Source organism: Alosa alosa, chromosome 3 (assembly GCF_017589495.1).
Source record: "Alosa alosa isolate M-15738 ecotype Scorff River chromosome 3, AALO_Geno_1.1, whole genome shotgun sequence".
Taxonomy (NCBI): domain Eukaryota; kingdom Metazoa; phylum Chordata; class Actinopteri; order Clupeiformes; family Clupeidae; genus Alosa; species Alosa alosa.
Genome location: NC_063191.1, coordinates 28,961,043 through 28,986,474, shown reverse-complemented (window position 1 = coordinate 28,986,474; position 25,432 = coordinate 28,961,043). Strand labels below are relative to the sequence as shown.

Sequence of the window (25,432 nt, the reverse complement as noted above, 5' to 3'; positions counted from 1 at the left end):
CGTCAGTTCAACCAGGGCCCACGCACTTAGGTCTCAAAAAATTCTGAAAAAATTACCAGGTGTACCTATGTTACCCAGGAGACACACTGTAAAATTACTCTTATGTAAGATCAATACTTTCCAAGATAGACAGTTTTACAGGGGGAGGGGGGTGTCGATTTTGTCCAGCCTCTTTTTTTTGTCAAAGTTCACAAGCCCACAGCGCAAGAACTAAACCATGTAGGAGGCTCATATTTTGCATGCTGGTACATAAATAGGAATAGTATGTAGCAAAATCGTCACGTTTGGTCTGGATAATCCTGCATGGTCATAGCTGTCCCTCAAAGTTGATACAAATTTTATTGGAGTTTTTGGTTGGGCTTTGTTTAAGCCTTCAGAAGACATATTTGTACTCAACATAGGCTCTTGATTTATTTTCCTTACTGAGATAAGTAGAAACACTCTCACAAAAAGCAATGAACAGAAAATAAATCCTTTCAGGGTCTGAACAGCAGACCTCACAAGTCTGAAAAATAATTTTGGTTATCATTTTCAGAGCACCCAAACACCTTGTGGGAATATACAAAGATTTTTTAAATATGTTTTTCCTTATTCTCCATGATCCCTTCTTTTTATAAACACCAATTTGACTTGTCTTATGTAAGTCACCACACTGCCACCTGTGGTTGTATAGAGTAACCTGTGGTAGCTCTATACAAAACATATTGATGTCAATGGTGCATTTTGCCCATGTTCAGGGTGGAAAGTGAAAAAGAAAGATTTGCATAAGACAAGGACTTCTAAAAAATTCTAAGAGCCTATGTTGAGTACAAATATGTCTTCTGAAGGCTTAAACAGAGCCCAGCCAAAAACTCCAATAAAATGTGTATCAACTTTGAGGGACAGCTATGACCATGCAGGATTATCCAGACCAAATGTGACGATTTTGCTACATACTATTCCTATTTATGTACCAGCATGCAAAATTTGAGACTCCTACATGGTTTAGTTCTTGCGCTGTGGGCTTGTGAACTTTGACAAAAAAAAGAGGCCGAACAAAATCGACACCCCCCTCCCCCTGTAAAACTGTCTGTATCTTGGAAAGTATTGATCTTACATAAGAGTAATTTTACAGTGTGTCTCCTGGGTAACATAGGTACACCTAGTCATTTTTTCAGAATTTTTTGAGACCTAAGTGCGTGGGCCCTGGTTGAATTGACATGGAATGACCCCTACACTATAATCAATGACTCAATAACTCCACTATAATCAGTGACTCAATAACTCCACTATAATCAGTGACTCAATAACTCCACTACACTATAATCCATGATTCAATAACTCCACTACACTATAATCAATGACTTAATAACTCCACTATAATCAATGACTCAATAACTCCACTATAATCAGTGACTCAATAACTCCACTACACTATAATCCATGATTCAATAACTCCACTACACTATAATCAATGACTTAATAACTACACTATAATCAATGACTCAATAACTCCACTACACTATAATCAATGACTTAATAACGCCACTATAATCAATGACTCAATAACTCCACTATAATCAGTGACTCAATAACTCCACTACACTATAATCAATGACTTAATAATGCCACTATAATCAATGACTCAATAACTCCACTATAATCAGTGACTCAATAACTCCACTTTATTACACGACTCTTCAGAGTGCTGCAGAAAGTTCCATTCACATGAATGGGCTTTCCCAACGTTCGGGCCTATGTTAAATCTATATAAATCCCCGGCAAAGTATATAATCACCGCTGTCAATGGCAACGGGTTGATTAACGTCTTTCATATCCCTCCGCAAGAATTCCTCGTCATTATTGCAATGGAATTTCATTGAAAGGAAAGTAAGTTAGTAAGACGCTGCCACGCAACATCTGAAACTGTCAAGTTCTATCTGTGTGGCAAACTATTTATTTATTTTGTCAGCGAAGACATTTAAACGGGTAGCAAAAATCATTTTAAAGATTCATTGTTTTAGGTTTCTTTTTCGCTTTTGGCAAGTAGCCGCGGTAATAAGCGGGATAATGTATTGTCCGCCGGGTAATTATCAGAAAATAAGTCCCGACAGGGAGAACAGAACCCCGACGTAGCGTGGGGTTTTACTTCGACCTGAAGGCGACAATACATTATCCCACAGGAGGAACAGTGCTGCAGAAAGTTCCATTCACATGAATGGGACGCCTATGTTAAATCAAGTAGCCGTGTAATAAGCGGGATAATGTATTGTCGCCGGTAATTATCAGAAAATAAGTCCCGACAGGAGAACAGAACCCCGCCGCAGCCGGAGGGTTTTGTTCTTTCGAAGGCGGACAATACATTATCCGGCGGACAATAAATTATCCCTTACATAATCAATGACTTAATAACTCCACTACACTATAATCAATGACTCAATAACTCCACTACACTATAATCAATGACTTAATAACTACACTATAATCAGTGACTCAATAACTCCACTACACTATAATCAGTGACTCAATAACTCCACTATTATTACTGGCTATACCAGAGGACTGGCTATACCAGACGGGTAGAGTATGGCGCACAGTCAACAAAATTAGTCTAGTCTACTAAAACTATTTTCTGCTTCTGTTGCGCTCCAGGTGTAGGAGCCTGAGTGTTTACAAGTCTGTTGTTCAGGTGCTAGGAGTATGATCGAGACCCTGCAGTACCTTTAATAGAGGCAGGGCTGCTCGACAACGAGCAGTCTTCATGTTCTTCAGGAAGTGGGACTCATCCTAAAGGAAGGACAAACATACTGCACACTTAGATACACAACACACACACTTACATACACAACACACACACTTAGATACACAACACACACACACTTAGATATACAACACACACACTTCGATACACAACACACACACTTAGATACACAACACACACACTTAGATACACAACACACACACACTTAGATATACAACACAAAATATCCTGTTATTATATGGGAAAACAAATCCAAGAGGACTTCCAAAATTCACATCTGAATTAGTCCCCCAATGGAAATAACTGTATGGAAATATTGGTCACTCGCAACTACATGCCATATTGTAACACCCATTAAATGGCACAATGTTCCCTCTCTGTGAGGTTAAGGAATAGAGGTGACTTGAGCTCTGTTCTCCATCCTAGTTCCATTCTCCTGACTGAGCAGTTCTAGAAGCAGAACTTAGAACACGGAACTCTTTTTAAAGGCAGAGAGCGCCCTGTAACCACACACCAGAGCAGGGCAGTGTTGGGAGGAGCAGAGTAGCTGACGTTGGGTGTGTTTGCTATCAGCCAGCAGAGTGAGGCTCTGTGCTGACAGGCTAGTCACCAAGTAGAGGAAACACACTCGCTATCACACCCTCTCGCTCACACACACACACACACACAGAGACAGATGACAGGTCGTGGTGTGACTCACCATGCATAAGACACAAACACACATGCACACACCCTCACACACACACACACTAATACACACATCACACACTGATGACAGGTTGGGTCAGTGACCTGTCTCTCAACATGATGAGCACTTTGAAAAGGGCATGAACACACACACGTTCCACACACGCTGTCATGTTTGGGACCATGCACAGACATGAATATGCATTCGCTTGGCAGGTGAGTGTGTGTGTGTGTGTGTTCAGGTGCGTGCGTAGGTCTATATGTGTGTTAGCCTGCAGGTCAGTGAGTATGTGACCGAGTATGCAGAGTGTGTGTGTGGTGTATGTGTATGTGTATGTGTGTGTGTGTGTGTGTGTACTGTATGCAGGAAGAGTCTCTGTGTGTATTTGTGTAGGCGAGTAAGCATGCGTGTAGCTGCTTTCAGACATAGAATCTGCATGTTCTGCGGATATCAAGCAGTTGGGACATATATCTGAACAAGATACCCAGACATTTGGAACTCCGAACATAAGCGGCTCCCTCCTAATATTTCGGACGGACATTATTTAAATGAGCTCATGTCTGAAAGAAGTGAAGAACATGCAGAGATTCTGTTCATGTGTGTGTGTTCAACCACGCGGAGATTCTGTTCATGTGCGTCGGTGTCGTTTACACATAATGTCTGCATGTAAGTATCATATTTGAATCACCCGAAGGGTCGGACATCCGTTTGACAAAGATCTGCATATAGTATGGAAGACGTGTGTGTGCGTGTGTGCGTGTGCGCATGTGTGTGTGAATATGTGTGAGCATGTTTGTGTGCATGAGTGTGTGTGCGTGTGCGTGTGTTTTCGGTGTCCTGCCTCTGACCATGATGAGCACGTTGAAGGGCTCTGCGGGCTTCTGCTTGTCCACTTTGCTCAGGAGGTCGTAGCTGACGATGTTGACCAGGCCCCCGCGCAGGCTGTCCCTCCCCGTCACACACACGTTCACACGGTCAGCCCCCATCGACGGCAGCCAGCGCCGGAAGGCCTGCAGGGAAGGAGAGAGGGAGAGAGAGGTGGAGGGAGAGAGGGAGGGAGGGAGGGAGAGAGAAGAAGGGAGAGGAAGAGAGGGATGGAGGAAGGGAGAGGAAAAGAGAGGGATGGAGAGAGGGAGAGGAAGAGAGAGGGAAGAAGAGAAAGTGAGAGTGAAGGAGACGGAGAGGGTGGGACGAGAGTTGGAGGGAGAGAATGAAGGAGAGAGAGAGGGATGGGAAGGGACAGAGAGGAAGAGATAGAGAGAGGGATGAGAATAAAAAAGAAAAGGCAGATACAGAAAAGGATAGGGAGCGAGGGAGAATGACAAAAAGGTAATAGGAGAAATAGATAGAGAAGAATCCAAGGGAAGAGTGCAGAAAGTATAGAATTGTAAGAGAGAGCAATGCAGACAGGTGGGGGAGAGAGAGAGAAAGAGAGAAAAGAAAGATAAAACAAAAGAAAGAAAGGGTAGATGGACAGAGATAAGAAGAGAGAAAGGGAGAGTGATAGAGATATGATAGAATTATGGGTAAAAGGTATCAGGAGAATGGGTATAAAAACAGACAGACAGTGACAGACAGACAAGCAGACAGACAGACAGACAGAGAAACAGAGAGACAGACAGACAGACAGACAGACAGAGAAACAGAGAGACAGAGGTGTTTAACATCAGAGTGTACGTGACAGAGCTCAGATATGGGCGTAATACTGTCTCCTAAACACTGCGGCAGCTTCAAGCACACAGACACTCCTGCCTGGCAGCTTTACTCAAGAGCATCACGCCTGAAACAATCAACCTGAGTGTGTTTAGACTCCACGGATAAACAGTTTGAATTAACAGCCTGAATTAGCTGAACTTAACCCTCAAGATCTTATCTAGGCAGTGAAAACAACACTAGCTAAAAGACTCAGTCTCCACAGCAAACAGTGACCGTAAATAACTCCAGAGCGTGAGTCAGGGGGCTAAGCGCCAACATTCTGCAGACTGGAGAACTCAAGTAAAGTAACACCGTCTGATGAAGGAGAGGCAGAGAACAGTGGACCGCTCCATAGAACCGCACTAGTTGACTATGATCATACACCATCAATGGATTGAAATGAATTCAAAGTCCCTTAAAAAGCCTCTTTTTAGTCCCTAAAAAGTGTCCTCAAATGGAGAGCTGCTTGCAGCATACTGCTGCTTTGCGGGGGGAACTCAGCAGGGAGCTGGGCGCAGTCACACGTTGGATGCTGTGGCCTCCCAGAGCAGAGCAGAGCACCACACTAAGCAGCAGAGCAGGGACCAGGGCTCAGGTCACCCAGAGCAGAGCACCACACTAAGCAGCAGAGCAGGGACCAGGGCTCAGGTCACCCAGAGCAGAGCACCACACTAAGCAGCAGAGCAGGGACCAGGGCTCAGGTCACCCAGAGCAGAGCACCACACTAAGCAGCAGAGCCGGGACCAGGGCTCAGGTCACTGTGATCTCCGCACGCCTTCACAGTAAAACTGACAGAACCCACAGAGAAGGAGGGCAATGTTCTGAGTAACAAGGCCATAGATCTGTGTCTGTGTGTTTCTCCAAATGTATGTGAGTAGGTGTGTGTGTGTGTGTGTGTGTAAATATGAGTGTATGTGTGTAAATATGAGTGTGTGTGTGTGTGTTTCTCCAAATGTATGTGAGTATATGTGTGTAAATATGAGAGTGTGTGTGTGTGTGTGTGTGTGTGTGTAAATATGAGTGTGTGTGTGTGTTTGTGTGTGTGCATATGTGTCATGCCTTTCTGGGACAGAGCCTCACTAACTTATCTGCTCAAACTTCTGCTGTTTGCCCCACTCTGACAGCTCACCCATATCACTGACCCCTTTATGTGCATAGCCCTGTCAGCAAGGACCTGAGTGTGTGTGTGTGTGTGTGTGTGTGTGTGTGTGTGTGTGTGTCTGAACACATGTATACTGTGTGCATGTACCTCTGAGTGAGAGTGTGTGTGTGTGTTCCTGACTGTGTGAGTGTGACTGTGTGAGTGTGAGTGTGTGTGTGTGTGTGTGTACAGTATGTGTGACCGTAGGGGCTTGGCAGAGGGAGCTCGTTAGGCCCAGCCAGAATACAAACCACAGAATAATAACACTAGATACAGAAGAAGAAGACACTGATCCCAGAGAGACCAAACTGGGCCACAGAGCCCATGCGAGAGACGCAGACGAACACTGGAAACATCAAGCGCATGTCAAACAAAGCCTTTTCATCACTAGCCATTACACGACTGCACGCAGACTGGGGGTACACTCGGCACGGTAGTGGAGCCTTTTATTTACCAAAAGAAATAGAGAAAGCACGCAGCGTTCCGCACATACATAATGATTCACTGGGGTCTCCTGAGAGCCAATCCAGTGCAGCCAATCGGCTCCCATGTCATTACAATGAGCGGTGCTAGACAGCAGAGAGGGGAGTTAAACGGAGAGGGGCTCGGGCTCTGGGAAATGGGACTCAGTGTTTGTAGGGGCTGGGGGGCTGGGAAATGGGACTCAGTGTTTGTAGGGGCTGAGTTAAACATTTTTAAAGAGTGTCTGTCTCTGAGGTTGGCACGGCGGCTGTACATCTATTTCCATACAGCAATGGCTCAACTAGAGTGTTGATGACAGTGCTAGAGTTGATGACCAAAGCTAAACAGAGTGAATGTTGTGCACTGCAAATGACTGATTTCCTGGTTGTGCGCGAAGGGTTGAGAGCTGCACCATGTGACAAACGATGTTGCTGGAGAGGTTAACACCAAGGGCATCGTTAAGAACCTCTTTAAACCTTTTCTCCAAGGCCTAGGGTCTTTAACTGTTGTATACATGTGTTATGCTACCTTGGATATATAGTCTAAGATGTTATGACATTATAATTGTTGTTGGCAAAACTTTGAGATGAACATTTGGATGTTGAGTCTCCCACTTTATAATAATCTATAACAGTTTCATTAATGATGATGATGATGGAAGTGGGGGTTGCATTGGCCAGTTCTGATTATTGGCAGGGGTAACAACAGCCCCCCATATTTTATGGTGATGATGATGATGATGATGATCATTATTACCTCGGCCCAGGTGAAGCGCACGGAGGACGGCGACACGACCAGCAGTGGCCACTCGCTTCTGTAGTAGGCGGCGATGCAGATGGCCTGCACCGTCTTCCCCAGGCCCATGTCATCCGCCAGCAGCAGCCGGCCCTCCCTGGACACCGCATAGCTGCAGCGCCACGCCATATGCCACCGCACCGTCACACGGATACATGGGGACACAGAGATAGGGGAGATAGAGAAGGAGAGATAGATAGAGGGGGAGAGATAGAGAGAGAGAGCAGGACACTTAGTTTCAGAGTCGGTCTGTGTCTCTTACAAGTCATCGATCGAGAATTTACAAGGTCTATCTGAAATGCTCATAAATTAGATTTTTTTTGCTCCAAATTATAATAATACAGTTTGTTGTCAAATATTACTTGTTTATTAAAAAAAAAATTTTCATGGGTTCTTATTTGATTCTGGATTTTCAATTGTGTTTCTCATAAGGGTTCTTGGACCTTGCTCACTCTCAGTTGACCAAGTGTCAATGTCTATAAAATATCAATTAGCTAATCTTAAAAAATATGGCATGACTTCTGGATATGTCTTTCATATACAACTGGGTGAAGGCAATATGATAGAGATATCTGTTTTGGAAAATAAATTAATATGCCCAAAAAAGAAACTAATTTAAAGTCTTTCCTACATAGAGAATGATGTTGCAGGGCCAGCAGTAGGCTAATGAACCATCTTGCCACCACAGCAAAACAACTACATCCATTATTTATGTAATTCAATCAGATGTCATTACCCAGCCATTGTGCAACTATGTAGCCCACTAGTCCCATCACTAGCAGTTCACTGGGCTGCAACCTCACTGGCTTTGCACCAGTTCCCTTATGTGTACAAAGCAGCGCAGCTGCAGGGAAACTGCTTTCACAGGAACTATTTAGCAGCCCATGAACCATTCAGCAAATTAAGCAAATCTGACTTCCTCAGGTGGGTCCAACTCTCTCCAACTCTACACAGCGTCATGACGTTGCCACCAGACAGTGAAAAACAGACAACAGAACCCACTTAACACCCATTAGGCATCTGACACCTTTGCCATCCAATCAAAACTCCAATCAGAACCTACTGACATCTAGGCTAGCCAATCAAAGCGCAGGTTAGAAGAACCTACTTGACGCCCACTCTCTGGAAGGGCATGAGGCTCTTGGTGATGGTGGAGTCCACCTCTGACAGGTCGGCCTCCGCGGCCTCTCTGGCCCCTGGTCCCCGGGACGCGCTCTTCTCAAACTGGGAGGAGAGGATCTGCACCACCGCCCTGGGCAAGGGCTCCACCTCCACTGACGAAATGCCATTCAGCACCTCCACTGGAAAGAACACAAACAAACAAACAAATAACATAGTGCAAATACACGATAGAGTGAGGATAATCATAGAAATAAACAAATAGGTAAATAATTGGGTAAATAGGGTAGGTGAGTGAGTGAGTGAGTGAGTGAATTGATGAATGAACAAACAATAGGGGGTAAATAAAGCACAGAGGGTAAATAAGTAAACAAATAATGATGAATATTACTGAAGTGGAATGATTACGTACACTTCTAACAGCAATCAGCTCCATACTGAGATCATTATTTGCCTCACAGATTTAAACATCATCTGACTGACTGACTCTTAATAAATGAAAAACGCTAATTACAGTCAAGAGTGAGTGGAGTATAAGAGGTGCATTCCTGGCAGAAAAGAAGGCCTCCATATTGGCTCCATCATTTGCCTTCTATCTGGAGCCACTTCAAAGTCTCCAGAAGAGAGCGTGTGGTTAGGACACCTCCGTTTTGCCCATGCTGTTTACTGTCCCGATGAAGCAAGCGCGCTCTCTTCCCTCCACTCTACTCTAAGTGAGTGTGGCAGGCAGGCGGTTGGGAATAGAGTCTGCTAAACGAGACGCCACAGGCCGCAGGCAGCGGTGCGGGAGACATATGGAAGAGGAGGATTACGCTCTTGAAAGGGAAAAGGATGCCAGACGAGAGAGGCATCGTGTTTATGAGACCGACTCCGATGTGAGGCTCAGATAAGCATGTGCCTTCCCAGCACTCATAAGCTCATACTCACTCAGTTTCCCATAATCCTCCAGCAGGAAACTCCATTTCCTGGTCTTCATGTCTGAAACAATGCATTAGATGTCAGTAGGAGCACTGATCATACAGACAAAACAAGCATTTTGTGGACTTGGATACAAATGGACACATAGATTGAAGTGAATATGAAAGTTTTTAATTATCCAATACTGTAAGGCTGAGAAGAAATATACTCTGCAAATAGACAGAATGTTAAATGTTCAAACGATAATGCCATTATCATAGTTTTATCATTACAGTAGGTAGATCACTTATAACACCAGTACAAAAACCATTGCACTTCCACACCAATAACATTTCTTAATGTAATATTTTATATAAAATAACACTTTAATATTTATAGTATGCTTATATACTACTGGTCAGACAGTCATTAATGCTATAAATAAAATGTATTATTATTATTATTATTATTATGGTGGCTATTAATTCTGAATAATGAGACACCTATGAAGTAGATCTGGTAAAAAAAAAGTTTAATCACTGTTCCATTATTAATGCTTATTAATGGTAACTATAACAACCATAATAGGGCGACGGTTGAGCTTGGAAGCGGGCTTTGCAACAATGGAATCAACTGTAAACAAGTTAACTGTCCATGCTATCACTGTTAGGGCCAAAGAAAGATCTACAACAAACTGAACAAGTCGGGTTCTTTTTAAACGGAACCGCTTGTTTCCTTTGCGTGCTATAAAGGCATGACATGACAACCCGGGTGATAAGTGGAATAACGGCCTTCGAGGTGTCCTGTTATACAGAATTAATGGACTCGGACGGAGGAAACTGCGCATCAGGGAGTTCTTTGCCTCCCCCCTCATCCATTGTTTCCGTATAGGCCTAACAGGACACCTGGGCAGCCATTATCCCTTACATAACGGTGCTTTCATTCATCCCACTTTGTTTCCTTACCACCCTACGCCCCAGTTTTAACTGCCCCATGCCTTCCCCTTTTCACCGTAGTTTCTGGAGGGCATCTGTTTGAAGGCCCCGATGACGTCGGCATGGTAGGGCATGTCCACCTCGAAGCGGGAGCGGCTTGTGAGGACGCACTGCCCGCGGACGCCGGCGCCAGGCTTCTGCCAGCCCTGACAGAGCTTCATCAGCGCCGAGAGCGCTGCCCCGTCCCGCGCCCGGCTGCTCGCCACGGCAACGTCCAGCCCCTCCATCCCCTCCAGCGGTTTCAGGGCCACCGCGGGGATGCCGGCAGCTTCCGCCACTGTGGCGAGAGGAGGGAGAGGACTGTTGTTAGAGCCTCTGAGACTGCTGGACATGGTTACTCATTTCAACAGAGATTCCAACTCTTTAACTTTGGGAGTTTTTGTAGCTCTGAAAGTTCACATGAAAGGGTTGTATCTATCACAACAGCTGTTGGCCTACAACCTTAGAAAAAAAATATCACATCTGAAGGAATTATGTTGACCAACAGTCACCAAAGAAGATATTTCTATATTTTGATTTGAAAAACCTTTCTCTGCTGCAAATGACCAATCAGGAGTGCTGTGCCTCCCACGCAGGGGTGGCACAACTTAAACAGACATTTGGAATATTGAACTGAATCAATTAATTGAAATTCCTAAAATCATATAGCATATCCCAATCACAATATCTGTCAGAAAAATCACTATTAGGTCTTTTCCCCATATCATGCAGCCCTATTTTATATACGTATTTTATATAAGAGCCCATGACTGACCATCTGCACTGATACCTGGGCAGACCATTATCTGTCCAGGTCCAAAGCATTGATCTGTCATGGAGGCTAATCTGAGTGAACTAGAAGATACTGAACAAACAGTGAATACATGGCCTTACTCAGTTGGCCGTAGTCCTCCAGACCAAAGTTCCACATCTTTGTTGCGGGATCTAAAGAAGGAAATTTGAAGCAGATTAGCAATGCATTGGTTTGCCATAAATGATACAGCATCATATCAAGTGCACTGATTTTTTCTAAACATCTAAATATGAATGTGATAAATGTGCTTTTTCAATTTGATTGGTTGGTTGGTACAAGGATAATTTAATACATTTCTTTGCTTTTGAAGTTCATATATGGTCCAGGGCAAATGCTGCAAATGATTGACACTTGTATTGTGATTGTGAATAGAAATTGTGATGATATTTGTCAATGTATTACCTGAAAACGCATACACTGTTTTAGTGGCATTGTCTATACAATAATTATACAATTCATCACTATGAGGGGAAAAAATCCATCTGATTACTGTGACGTTAGGGTTGCCATGGAATCCCCATTGTGACTGCTGTGCAGCCAAGACAAAAAAACAGCTAACAGGGTAATCAGACCAGATGGATGACCACAAGGGTATGACCACATACTGTGCTGTACTGTGCTGTACTAACCGTAGTTTCTAGAGGGGATGTTCTTGAATGCAGCAATGAGCTCTGCATGGTAGCCGACCTCCACTCTGAAGCGCTCTGCACCGTGAGACACACATCTCCCTCTCACTGAAATAGCTGGCTTCTTCACAGCTGGTCCTCCAGCAGGCTCTGGGAGTCTGGGTGGCTGTTTCTCTACAGATACATGAGACACAGAGGCTGCAGCAGCAGCATCAGTAGGGGCTTGCGGCACCTGGCGAGGCCCAGAACTGTAAAAGTTTGCGGCCTTCGAGCCTGCTCCAGACACTCCTGAGGAGCCGTCACCCAACTTGGCAGGCTGTGGAGGTCTGAAGCTGGAAGAGTTTGTAGACTGTGTTGGTGGTTTGAAGTTTGAAGTGTTCGTATTCTGTGGTGGTGGTTTGAAATTTGAAGTGTTTGTAGACTGAGGCGGTTTAAAGCCCAAATTGTTTGTTGATTGTGGGGGTGTAAAAATGGAAGCACTGTTTGACTGTGGAGATTTAAAGACAGTGTTTGTGGGATGAGACTCTGTCCTGTGGGGAGTTTCTGGTCCTTTATGAAGGGGAAGGGGGTCTATCAATTTAGTCTGAGGGAAAAAAAACAATTTGACAAATATAAGAGAAGTGGCCTATTCAAGTAGGTATTTTGCAGAGCACTGCATTTCAAAGATTTCACAGATTTTGAAGATCATTGTTATTTATAGCACTGAGAATAAAAAAAAGTACTGATAATAAAAAAAAATCCTTCAGATATTTACACTGGTAAAAATAAGAATCTAAACAAACTGCCAACATATATTTAAGTTTGTTTCAGCAGTTTCTGTAGTTCGCGACAGTGAATGACATTGGTCCATTCCTTACCTGTTTGCTCGCAGTAGTCGCACTGGGTTGACATTTCTCTACTGGCCTGCTATACACTGTGGCTGACGGCCCTGCTGTGGATAATGATACACTGTTGCCTGAGGGAGGACGAGGGGCGTGTGGTCTACTGCAAGCGTTCACGTTGCTTGGTCCAGTATCCTGCTGACGAGTACCCTGAGCTAGTCTCTCTGCTCTCCTTGCCAGTGCTCGCTGTCTGTTTTCTTCTATTTTTCGCTGTTGCTCAGCCGTTAACGTAGACATAGTTACAAGATAACCATATGCCTCCAAGTTTCCTAGATAGTCGTGGAACTAGTGGAACTATAGTTAGTTGAAAAACTATTGTTTTGACAGGTGTATCACGTGGCGATGGTGTGTCCATCAACTGGCATACAGTATAAGCATTAACGCTAATGTTTGGAAACTTTACTGTGGTTCAAGGCAACAAAAACGGACGGATAGAAAGTTTGCAATGAATGTAATCTTGATACAAGTTCAATCAGTAAGTAAACAAATAGTTTCTGCAACGTTCTGTAGCGTTAACGTTACCTGTTTGTTTTAGCTGACTAGCACTAACGTTAGCTATGCAAGCTAGTTTGGTCAACCAGCACATAACAATCTACAATTTAAAAAACGTCACGTTGGTTACAGACACGTTGTCTTACATATTTGCTGAAAATAAACTGAACCCGGTTCGACCAGAAACTTTTCAATATTCAACAATATTCAATTCTCCAGTAGAACAACCCCAAACAAACACTCAACTCGAGCTAACTTTCAGTTGAACTATCGCGGGTTCAGCTGGGCGGATATGACGCAAAACCACAGAAAAGGAGGGACATGTGAGTCTTCCAATGCAAGTGCAGAGCGATTTCAGGGTTCGAGAGTTTTGAACTAGAATGGCAACAGATTTTCTCTTTATGTTAAACGTTTCCAATTTTACAGTCTTCTTTGAAAAGTTAGTAAAAAGTGAACACTATAGCTTCACTAGCTTTTTTTTAAAACCTAAGCCTACTTGAAATTCTCAAGACATTGCGTCAGTGGCAATGTAGTTGTGATTTGAGATTATGGGACGACAGCCTGCTTTACCTGTCCGGTCACAAGTGACATGTCGAATCATAAATAATAAATGACCTCAAAGTAAAGTGAGCAAAATGTAAGCATGCATTCACGAGTCTCGTTCATCTTCAGGACAATGGACAATTTATGTGCATAGGCATAGATCGTTCCCTAGAGCCTAGATTGCAGGGTCCCCTTCAGTTTGAACAGTGGTTAGATAAGATGACCGAATGAGTGCATTGACGATGATTATCAAAAAGAAGGCTAATCGCTAAAATCTGCTAAATCAAAGAGAGCGATGCCTTGCTCGCCCCCCTTCCCGCAGCAGCTTCCCTCCATGTGGAATGACGTGCTTGGGAGCTGTCCCAGGAATCATGGTGCTGAAGCTGCCGCATCCTCCGGTACCCAATAAGCGCAAAGCAATCGCCACCACAGGTTCCACGCCGTTATTCCAGCCACGGGGACAGTTACTGTGGGTCTTTGGACACGGACCTATGGGCAGACTACGCCTCGCCTCTGCATCGTCCTTAGGTGATATCGATTCCAGGATTCTAATTGCTACTAAAATGCCCCCCACGGCGATCCTGGACCAGCGCCAACGAGCGAGGTTTTGATTTGACTCTCACCTGGAGTCGTCTCCCAAAAATCGTGATTGTGGAAGATGAAGTAGCCGACCCGAACCAAGCAGAAGGCACCTATAAGGAGTTACGCTAATTGGTCAAGACATTTGCAACTTACTCTGAAGGTTTTTGTTGAAGTCGTCAACAAGGTGGTCGGAAAACTGCGTTGTCTTGTTCTTGACAATCATGGGATATTATTGTCTAGCCTTTCAAATCCCTTTAGGCTAACTGTTGCGATCCTAGTCACTTGCACAGGAAATAAGATGAAGAGAATGACTGGAATGGAACGTTACACAAATGCAGACTGCTAAATATAGTGTTAGATCTGTGAAAGTATTGCTGTTTTTTTGTGAATCTTTATACACCATCGACAAAAATCGACGAGGGAATTACTGCAAAAACGAATTTGTTATCCTCTATTTAAATATTTACTCTAAATAAATAGCCTAGGACCTCGAACCCGTGGAACGCTTGTCTGAATTTTCTCCTTCTTTCTTTGTATACCGCTATAGCCTCTTGTGCACACTTATCCAATTCCAAATCTATCCATCCCTCTGCAAGACAAGCAAAGAGTTTAGTGTATTTGGCTTTGAGTGGAGGCTGCTGTGATATTTCAACATCATGGTATCCAAACCTCCAAACCACCTTTTATAACTCAATCCACCCGTGGCAACCAACTCTGTACAAGTTAACCCTCTGACGGAAATATTTTTAACATGACCCGTTCTCTCTGGCTTTTACCAACTTTATTTTGTCCGCGTGCCTGTGAAATGTGCACATGTTGTTAGTCCCCGGCGTCGTTACATGGTGCCGGACATTGTTGAGTCTCCATCTGATGTTACGCAGCGCCGGTATGCTGAAGAGCCGCTGTTGCGTTTTGTTCAGTGACCTGAAGGTTCTTCTTTTCAGGCCACCGCCGCCGTCGGCACCGCCACCCACACTCAACCCCATGATTGGACAAACGACGGAGCGCCGTGAGAGCGGAGCCAACTCGCATGTTAATAACAACACGTTAATACGAGTCAATCAGGCGGGCCCCTGGAATGCCCCGCAGCTAGAGCGTGCTGCGGACTCAGAGGGGGTCCGGGAAGCCCCGGTGTGGACGGAGGCGACAGCGGAGGCACCCACGGAGGCGTTTAATTTCAGGGACTCCCCAGACGACTTCCCCAAGCGGGAGGAACGGTTCTCTCTCATCAGCTGCACGAGTGGCATCAGGACTCCGGTGTGCAGGATATGTTTTCAAGGACCGGAGCAGGTATGGGAATTGGAATGTGTGGCGTACACCCAGCCCCCAAAACGCTTTAAGGGGAAAGGGGGGTCGTGAGCATTTCTGGGATACGTTGTTCCCTTAAATGCGATACGCAGGCATGTTCGCCTCCTGTCTTGTTGGATCACATAACGCCCTCAAGTGTTGCTTTTGAAGTCAATATCATGGCGTAGGCTGTCTTTCATAGACTGTAGGTTATTACAGGATGATTTTGGTATCGATGAGTTGTAGTAACATTTGCTTGACTCGATATAATTTTATAAATTGCTGCTTTAACTTACAGTTAGAGATTTGCTTGCCCAGATACCAGTAGGCAATGTACTTACGATAAGTCCTTTCTGCACTTACATTTATTTAAAAAATAAATAAAACCTGAACTGAGTTGGAGGTAACATCCCTACAGTAATAAGACAATCTCTTTGTCATACAAATACACAGATCAAGTTTAATAGTTTGGTTCGATTTGTTATTCTTAGGATGTACTTTTAACATGAACATGGTAGGCAACACATACATTGAGAAAGAAGCAGGACTTCTTTGATCAATGAATCAGTCCAGCACAGTAGGTTATCAATGCATAATGCATCAGAGCAGGGACTGGTGCCCAGGAGATTTCTAAAGGAGCAATTACAAGCCTGAGGAGGTCTGTGGCGACTTTGCCATTGCCTGCATCCTGTGTATAGATTATCTCTGAGTCAGAGATGCTATAGTTGGCTGCTTTTAGGTCATTCTTTGCTGTTACACCTGGTTGAATAGATTGTCTTTTTTTGTCAGCAGCAAATCAGCTAACACCAGGTAGTCCAGCTAGTCACCTACTCAGAAAGCAACAGTAGAAAAAGATATTAGAAAGGTAATGACCACACACACACATACACACACACACACTTGGGTGATTTATGCAACTTCTCCAAGCCATCTGCACTTGCTGCAAAAATGACTTCCACTTCTCTAAGTTTTGGACGGAACTCAATCAGGTTTATTTGCGGCCAAATGCCACCAGGTGTCTGCGAAATGTTGCAGGCAGTGCACAGGTTACCCACTCTCAGTCTCCACCCTTGGACAACCTCCCACCCTACAACCCTCTCAATTTCAGCATGGCACCACAGACTCAGTCTCGGTGGGCCCACTGTTGTCTCTGCACAGCAGTGAACCGTGTCAGTAGCGCTAGCGTGCGAGCTCTGAAGTGGCTGCCTGCTTTAATCCAGTCAGGCACATCACGTTCAGACTCTGATAAGCTCTCTCCACAGAGTTGTCAGGCAGAGAGAGAGAGGAAGAGAGCGTGCTGTCTCACAGTGGTGTGCACCAATCGCCCACCCCCCCAAACCTCTTTTTATTTATTTATTTATTCTTTTTTTCACGGCTGTGTTCTCCAATTATGAAATTGTAACCTGCAGCACATTGGGGCCTTGTTATTGTAAAAACGCAGGAATTGCTGCACCAGCAGTGAATACCAATGTGCTGATGGTATGAGACACCCTGAATCACGACTGCCTCCCGTCCCAGGAAGCCCAGGATATATTTTGTGTTTTTTTTTATTGTTACTTCATTATTTACTGCACTGTTATCGCCGCCAAGAGAGTTGTTTTGCTTAACTATTGTCTTAATACATTTCACAAAGCGAAATAAAACAGGAGAGTCTGAAGGGAAGGGAATCTGGGTAGAGTAGAGCGTCCCTGGTGTGTTGGCGACACTGTGATTAGCTTCTCTTGCGCTTGTGGCGTCTCTGTCTCGGTCTCTTCAGTGGGCCTCATGTGACAGTTGGGGGCGGCAAGCCCGTCCCTCCCAGCCGAGCTCCCCAGCGAGTCTCAGGCACTGGAGCACCACTCAGGCAGGCAGGCAGGCAGGCAGGCAGACAGGCAGGCAGGCAGGCAGGGAGACAGACAGACAGACAGACAGGCAGGCAGGCAGGCAGGGAGACAGACAGACAGGCAGGCAGGCAGGCAACAGTGAGCCCCTCACTCACACAGCCTCCTGTCTCCTGCTCTGTCTCCACTTGGTTTCATTAATAAAATTTCCCAGGCTTCTCTTTGATCTTCCCCTGCTTATAGAGGTGCCTAGTGACAGGTCGATCAGTCTCCTACTCTCTCTCTCTCTCTCTCTCTCTCTCTCTCTCTCTTTCTATCTCTCTGTCTCTCTCTCTTTCTCTCTCCCTGTCTCTCTCTTTCTCCCTCCCTGTCTCTGTCTCCCTGTCTCTCCTCTCTGTGTGTCTCTATTTGTTTCTCTCTCTTCTCTCTCTCTCTCTTCTCATCTCCTCCCTGTCTCTGTCTCCCTGTCTCTCCTCTCTGTGTCTCTTTTGTTTCTCTCTCTTCTCTCTCTCTCTCTTTCTATCTCTCTGTCTCTCTCTCTCTCTCTTTCTATCTCTCTGTCTCTCTCTCTTTCTATCTCTCTGTCTCTCTCTCTCTCTTTCTATCTCTCTGTCTCTCTCTCTCTCTTTCTATCTCTCTGTCTCTCTCTCTCTCTCTTTCTATCTCTCTGTCTCTCTCTCTCTCTCTTTCTATCTCTCTGTCTCTCTCTCTTTCTATCTCTCTGTCTCTCTCTCTTTCTATCTCTCTGTCTCTCTCTCTTTCTATCTCTCTGTCTCTCTCTCTCTCTCTTTCTATCTCTCTGTCTCTCTCTCTTTCTCTCTCCCTGTCTCTCTCTTCTCTCTCCCTGTCTCTCTCTTTCTCCCTCCCTGTCTCTGTCTCCCTGTCTCTCCTCTCTGTGTCTCTATTTGTTTCTCTCTCTTCTCTCTCTCTCTCTTCTCTCCTCCCTCTCTCTCTCCCATTCTCTCTCTCTATGTCTCTCTCTCTCTATCTATCCCTTTCCCTCTCTCTCTGTCTCTTTTTCTCTTTCTCTCTCTCTCTCAACTCTCTCGCCACTTTAGTTTGTCTACGGAAATTATTCATGCACCAGAGGACCTTTTGGGGTGATGGAGTGCAGGGGGCCAGTCGGGGTCCATGTGCCAATCCTGTTACATGCTTCCCTGTCAATCTGAGAGACACCTCGGCGATGACTAATAAAGTGCCGCTGTCTCTCACAGAGAACAACAGCTAGCGGATTACAGCTAAAGGAGTGGGATTGAGATGTGAGAACAGTGGCTCAGCATGGGAGAATATCAGTTTATTTTCCATAAGCTTGTTACACTCCCTTTGAAATCCAGATGGTGCATTTTTCTTTCTCTGAGATGGGCTGGATCACAGTTTTGATCAGTTGTCATAAGAAACCTTTGCACAAAGGTAACCCTGGACGACTGTCGCCCATGGCGACCCAGCGTTATTTGGAATCTCATCTGACTCTAAGGGCTGGTGTTAGGGCTCATCACGGGTACAGTTAAGAGGAGCGTGAAACCCTATAATTGGATGATTTAGAGTCTCTTTGTAATTGTGCTCACTCCAACAGGTCATTCAATTTGCACAATACAATATCAAATCATGTAGGCTCTCACAGTCTTGCTCCCCTGGCTGGTGATAAGGTTGGCTGATGGGGGAGGGGGGAAGGGGATGACGTGGGCTCAAATGCACTATTATTATTTTTTTTTGTGTTTTGTTGTTGCTGCTGCTGCTTCTGAGATGCTCAATTACCAGGCGAAGTTATGTCTTCATCTGCATTTAAATTGCGTTGCCAATAGTTAGCGGCTACTTAGCCCTCTCTAGCTGGTTGTCCACTGGCCAAAATGTCATTCAGACAATGACTGCTGTGTAATTGAACAAATAAAATAATAGAAGAAAACAGTCATGATGAAGACAGATTTGAAGTGGATGTAAGACAGTTATGAGCTGGATGTGAGACAGACATGAGCCAAATGTGAGACAGATATGAGATGGATGTGAGACAGCTTTGAACCGGATGTGAGACAGATATGAGCCAGATGTGTAATAGATCAGGGCCACATGCCTCAGTCAGCTGTTTTGTAGGTGAACCACTCAGCCAATTTAATAGCTTGTCACACATTTTTTCAAATTTTTTTTTTCTTTGTCAGTCCCCTGGGACATCACTCTGATTTGCAGTTTGTCACTTGTGTGTGGCATTGCCAAGACTCTCTCATTATAGACAGATATAAACAGAACGTGGCCTTGAAGAACCTGCCGGCGCCCATCCAATCCAGGAATCATTTATTTTTACTTCAGACATCCACCGCACTTCCAAAAGCGAGTTCAAAGGACATGGAAGAGGGCTCTCTGTGAGCTATTAACAGTCAACCCCACTCCATTCCACCTCTCCCAACAGGACCCAAAAGCGAGAAAGAGAGAGCAAGAGAGAGAGTGGAAGAGAAAGAGAGGGAGCAAGGGAGAGGGGAAGAGGGAGAGAGAAAGAGAGAGAGAGAAAGAGAGAGTGAGAGAGAGTTAGCAACACATGGCCCACTGAAGTAATTAGTGGCGTTTCTGCACATCGTTGTGTGCCCGTGCCGTGTAGGGGTACAAGACCACAAGCAGGCGCTGCTCCTGGACGCGGTCCATCCCCTCGCCCCGCCCTGTCCCGCACTGCGCTGTGCCTTTGGATGGGACCGGTGCTCGGCACACACCTCACGCCAAGCTACACCCACTGTGTCCATCTGTAAAAGAGCTTGTTTTTTTGTGCCGTGTTCTTCCCAGTTTCCTCTCTCCACTGGGGAGGGAGGAGGAGGAGGAGGGGAGGGGTGGAGGAGGAGGGTGGGGAGCTGGGAGCTCGTTCTGTCGCTGATGGCCTCCAGGCTCACAGTGTGAGATGCCCATGTGGCTCAGTGCAGGAATGTAACTGCCTGCAACACTGGAGGAGAACCAGGAGAGAGAGAGAGAGCGAGAGAGAGAGAGAGAGAGAGAGAAAGAGATGTGTTTAAAAGAGAGAGAGATGTGTTTAAAAAGAGAGAGAGAGAGAGATGTTTAAGAGAGAGAGAGAGATCAGTTTAAAAGAGAGAGATAGATGTTTAAGAGAGAGAGATGTTTAAAAGAGAGAGAGAGGTGTGTTTAAGAGAGAGAGAGAGAGGAGGGAGAGAAGAAGGAGAGAGATGGAGATATGTTTAAGAGAGAGAGAGATGTTTAAGAGAGGGAGATATGTTTAAGAGAGAGAGAGATGTTTAAGAGAGGGAGAGAGAGGGAAGAGAGATATATGTTTAAATGAGACAGAGAGAGAAGACGAGGAGGGAGACAACTTATGAAGTTGAAGATGAGGTACCACTGGCACCACTGGTCATTTGAATATGTGCTCTGACAAAACGAATACATATGTTGTAAGAGAATAAACAGTACTCTTCTGTTAGGTAAACAATAGTCTTCTAATGTGAGAGAGTGTGTGTGTGTGTGTGTGTGGGCGTGTGTGCGTGTGTGTGTGTGTGTGTGTTTTCCTGGACTGGTATGCCGCTCTAGGCTTTCCTGTGTCTGTGCTGATAGTAATGAGAGAAACATGTGTGCCTACTTCCTGCCTGACGAAAACTCCTAAGTGCTGCTCCGTGCTCAGGACCAGTCCCTTTAAAGAGAGGTGGAATTGCACTACACCCACACAAATCACAGCTTTTACATTTCTTTTGGATCTTTGCTTTGTGTGTGTGTGTGTGTGTGTGTGTGTGTGTGTGTGTGTGTGTGTGTGTGTGTGTGTGCCTCTGCGTTTATAATTACTCTTGGGTCCCCCATTTTTAAAAAAAGAAAAAATACAAATGCTATAAAACCTCCGACATTCATTTCTCCCTGGCTTCCTACAAGTGAATCAGTGTGTGTGTCACTCTACTAGTCCGAATACAGCTTAGTCGATCAAGCTGCCTGCAACCAAATGTGTGTGTGTGTTTGTGTATGTTTACTTATCTGTGTATGGATTTGTGTGTGTGTGTGCGTGTGTGGCCATCTCACTGTCCAAACAGAGCTGAGTTGCCCAACAAATGTGTGTGTGTGGGGGGGGGTTATGTACTTGTGTGTGTGTGTGGGTGTGTATCCCTCTCCCAGTCAAAACAGAGCCGAGTCGCCCCAACGCAACTCTCAGCTGCAACCAAATGTGTTGTGACACCTGCCACACAGCGGGGTGTGAGCGCACACTGACGTGCTCTCTGGGAGTGTGTGCGTAGACACGGCAATTATACATTCCTCACAACATGGAAGGTGGACAGGAGCATATTTCAGCGCCACTAAATGTCAGTCCCCGTCCACTGAGAGCAGTTTTTGAGTCTGTAAATGATGTTGACAGATTGCGTTGTAATATTATTTGGTGGATGTTTCTTGGTACCCTGCATTATTGAATCTCACTACAACTAGGTGGTGTGAATGTTTGAAACTTTATATTCAGTGAAAATCCAGTGATATGTGTAGACTGGTGGAGAATGATCTGGATAACATCCTTGGCTATTTAGTATTCGTCTTTTCCTCGCTGGTATTTGTAAGATTATTTGTGCATTTTGTCACTCTTTCTGACATCTCTCTCACACCTGTTGCCTCCAAGCAAGGCATGATCAGTGAAAATCTCACACTCTCTATCCCTCTAATACATATTCAGTCCGTTTTTGTGATGAGCTTGTTGTTGTTGTTGTTGTGGTTGTTGTGTTGAACATTTGTTTGAAATGACTGCCTTGACACGAGTCAGAGGTGAAAAGAGAACTCACACAAACAAGAGTGGGGACGGCCAGATGGGGCACATGAGTTATAGCAAATGTCTCCTTGAAGGTGTAGTCCTACATACAATTTTTTTGTTAAAATCCAACCGGTCAAATGTATTCCCATAGTTCTCTAGCGATTAGTTTTGTGTGTGCGAGTGCTCAAATCATACAGCCCTGGTTTTGCAAATAAGAGACAAACAAAGTAGCTTGGACACCATCCCAGTCAACTCAGGCATCCCTCATCAACATAGGTGTTTGGAAGGAGGAGTGCAATTTGATTGGCTTTTAAGTTGAAACATCAAGAACCTTTGTCAGGAATCGAGAAGTAAACCTTTAACAAGTATTTCTCAATTGTCAGCAGGTTCGTCAAAATGATTTTTATTTTCAGGCACGTTCAGCGAGGCGTGCCTGGAACTCGGAGCTCAATTAGAAATGCTGTTCATTTGAAAGATATTTAATGAGAAAAGAGGCTCTGAGCTCTCCCCAAATCCCTGCTCTGCATCCAAAAAACATCACAAACCTTTCTTATTTGAGGCTCTGCAAGCTCGAATGAATCAGGTTAACATTTCACACGCTCAGCCAAGTTAACTATTTACATTGTAAAACATGGCTCTTAGGTAGTGGGTGACCTCAAGCATCCTTTGACTGAGTAGTAGAGTCTAAGATTTCACACTTGCATCTGAGTTAAAACAACACAGTGTAGTTCCTTTACCTAAAAGGGGAATAACTACATTGTGTCACTTTATCTGTTTACGCTGTAAAATGTATTGCAGATGTTGTTAACATGTCATGCTCTTATTTGAGTTATCCGTTGTACCAACACTGTAAAACAGACTATAGATCTTCTAAAGAAATCCTATGGCTGAGTGCAGGTGTCTCCCGTCCTGTAGGGGGAGCTGTTGAACCCGTGCCGCTGCAGTGGCTCTGTGCGCAGCACGCACCAGCCGTGCCTGATCAAGTGGATCAGCGAGCGAGGCTCCTGGGCCTGTGAGCTGTGCTACTACAAGTACCAGGTCATCGCCATCAGCACCAAGAACCCTCTTCAGGTATAAACACTTACTCCAAATACTACTTACTATAAGCAACAAGAACCCACTGTTGGTAAATTATTATTATTATCACTATTAATATTATGAGACATGAGAAGTTCCCACTGTGGGTGAACTACTAGCTACCAGATACTCCAGCCATCAGTACCAAGAACCAACTAAACAAGTCTTAACACAAGATCCAAAGGGGCTGATAATCTGTGTCTTTGTGTGTTAGCAGTTTTGTTTTTGTTACAGAATAATATTCTGCCCTGATGTGGGTGGATGAGCAGCGGTTGTGGGAGATGCATTGGCTCCTCTCTACCTCTACTACTCCACCCTGCGTCCCCCCCCCCCTTTTTAAGTTATCCCTTCTGGTTTATTTACTCCTTCCTTCTTTTCTATTATTTAAATCAGGACATTGTTTTGGAGAACTTACTCGAAGTGTTTTACATTTTCAGTCGAAATGTTCTGTATTCTATAAGAAATGAGAAGTTCCCAGAGAACACACTAAACTGGTGAAATGTATAGTTCTGGATAAAAGTATAATCATTAATGTGAAACCCCCGTATCACCACGGTTACCTGTCTTGTGCAGTGGCAGGCCATCTCCCTGACAGTGATAGAGAAGGTGCAGATCGCGGCGGCCATCTTGGGTTCGCTCTTCCTCATCGCCAGCATATCCTGGCTGGTGTGGTCATCGCTCAGCCCCTCAGCCAAGTGGCAGCGGCAGGACCTGCTCTTCCAGATCTGCTACGGCATGTACGGCTTCATGGACGTGGTCTGCATTGGTGAGCAGGAGTGTGTCTGTGTGTGTGTGTGTGTGTGTGTGTGTGTGTGTGTGTGTGGGCGTGTTTGGTTTCCGTCTATGTGTATTTGTATCTGTGTGTGTGTGTGTGTGTGTGTGTGTGTATGTATTTGTTTGTATGTGTGTGCGTGTGTATGTGTGTACGCGTTTGATGTGTGTATGTGTACAGTACATGTAACAGAATATATGAGTTACAGACGTGGAAATGTATAGTCTCAGGAGGATACATACGTGTGCCACGCACTCACTTCAACACTTATGCTGTTTAGCTTAACCACAGAGAAAAGTTTATGTGCATGACTCCCAATGTAAATCTGTGGCGCCATAATGAATTGATGTTTGGGCTACCCAAGACCCACAACAGCCTGTGCAGCAGGGTGATTTAACCTAGGACTGGACAATGGAGAAGCAGGAGAAGAGAATCTGGCCAGAAACTACAAACACACTATGACTGAAATGCTGAATGTGTATTGCTCTACACTAGTGGTATGAGCAATGAACGTTTTCTGGAGATGTTTGCATATAAATGTATTAGGTTAATATACTGTATATGCCAGTGTTTTTCAACCTTTTTTGAGCCACGGTACATTTTTACATAAAACAAAAATCCCGTGGCACACCACCAACCAAAATGTAGCAAAATTACACACTGTAGCCGAATACAGCAAAAATAATGACAATTTAGACTCTCCATTTGTTTACAGTTCAGTTCAGAGTCTGCCTTTTCTCTTCTTCAAGTAGGCCTATCCATCGCTGTTCATCTTTTCACCCATAGATATTAGAAAGCTAGATACCACATTGTCCGTTGAGTTCTATTAGGTGGCATACATAAACGCGGCTGCCATATTGCTGGGGGCAAGCACCTTACTGTCTATGGGCAACACTTGCTGCCAATCAGAGACACCTGTCTGATTTCCAATCAGAAACACCTGTTTCTCCATTGGCCTGCAGTGATTATTGCCCCCACCACAATGGCAGCACTATTTACAGTAGGTCCGTTCTGGAGCCCAAGGCGGTATCTAGCTTTCTAATATCTATTTTTCACAGCCACTTCACATGCGTATCGCTTAATTAACCAGGTCATGATTGTGCTACCTACTGTCACCCACTAACATGAAAGAGTATTTATTTACTTAACAAGTCACTACATTGCAGGCACAGAAACTCAACCAAGAAATTGGACAGTTTCCCACGGCACACCTGATGATCTCTCACGGCACACTCTCACAGAACAGCAGTTGAAAATCACTGGTATAGACTGTATGGTTAAATGCATCTACAATATTTGTTACAAGCCTGGCTCAAAGCAAG

At 44.7% G+C, this 25,432-nt stretch overlaps 2 protein-coding genes across 2 annotated transcripts in view; one reads left to right on the top strand and one right to left on the bottom strand.

Annotated features, from left to right (window-relative positions):
- The window catches only part of smarcal1 (SWI/SNF related, matrix associated, actin dependent regulator of chromatin, subfamily a-like 1), a 28,224-nt gene extending 14,524 nt beyond the window's left edge, over nucleotides 1–13,700 (bottom strand). Inside the window, exons 1-9 of the mRNA XM_048238489.1 lie at nucleotides 12,809–13,700; nucleotides 11,955–12,534; nucleotides 11,406–11,456; nucleotides 10,549–10,809; nucleotides 9,568–9,618; nucleotides 8,630–8,822; nucleotides 7,483–7,633; nucleotides 4,277–4,438; nucleotides 2,668–2,766 (exon numbers count right to left, since the gene is read on the bottom strand). Of these exons, the coding sequence (XP_048094446.1) occupies nucleotides 2,668–2,766; nucleotides 4,277–4,438; nucleotides 7,483–7,633; nucleotides 8,630–8,822; nucleotides 9,568–9,618; nucleotides 10,549–10,809; nucleotides 11,406–11,456; nucleotides 11,955–12,534; nucleotides 12,809–13,069 (1,809 nt within the window). The 5' untranslated portion in view covers nucleotides 13,070–13,700. The remainder of the gene's footprint in view (nucleotides 1–2,667; nucleotides 2,767–4,276; nucleotides 4,439–7,482; nucleotides 7,634–8,629; nucleotides 8,823–9,567; nucleotides 9,619–10,548; nucleotides 10,810–11,405; nucleotides 11,457–11,954; nucleotides 12,535–12,808) is intronic.
- Nucleotides 13,701–14,215: 515 nt separating this feature from the next.
- Nucleotides 14,216–25,432, top strand: part of marchf4 (membrane associated ring-CH-type finger 4) — an 18,579-nt gene continuing 7,362 nt past the window's right edge. Inside the window, exons 1-3 of the mRNA XM_048239896.1 lie at nucleotides 14,216–15,739; nucleotides 23,177–23,332; nucleotides 23,912–24,104. Coding sequence (XP_048095853.1) covers nucleotides 15,263–15,739; nucleotides 23,177–23,332; nucleotides 23,912–24,104 — 826 coding nt within the window. The 5' untranslated portion in view covers nucleotides 14,216–15,262. The remainder of the gene's footprint in view (nucleotides 15,740–23,176; nucleotides 23,333–23,911; nucleotides 24,105–25,432) is intronic.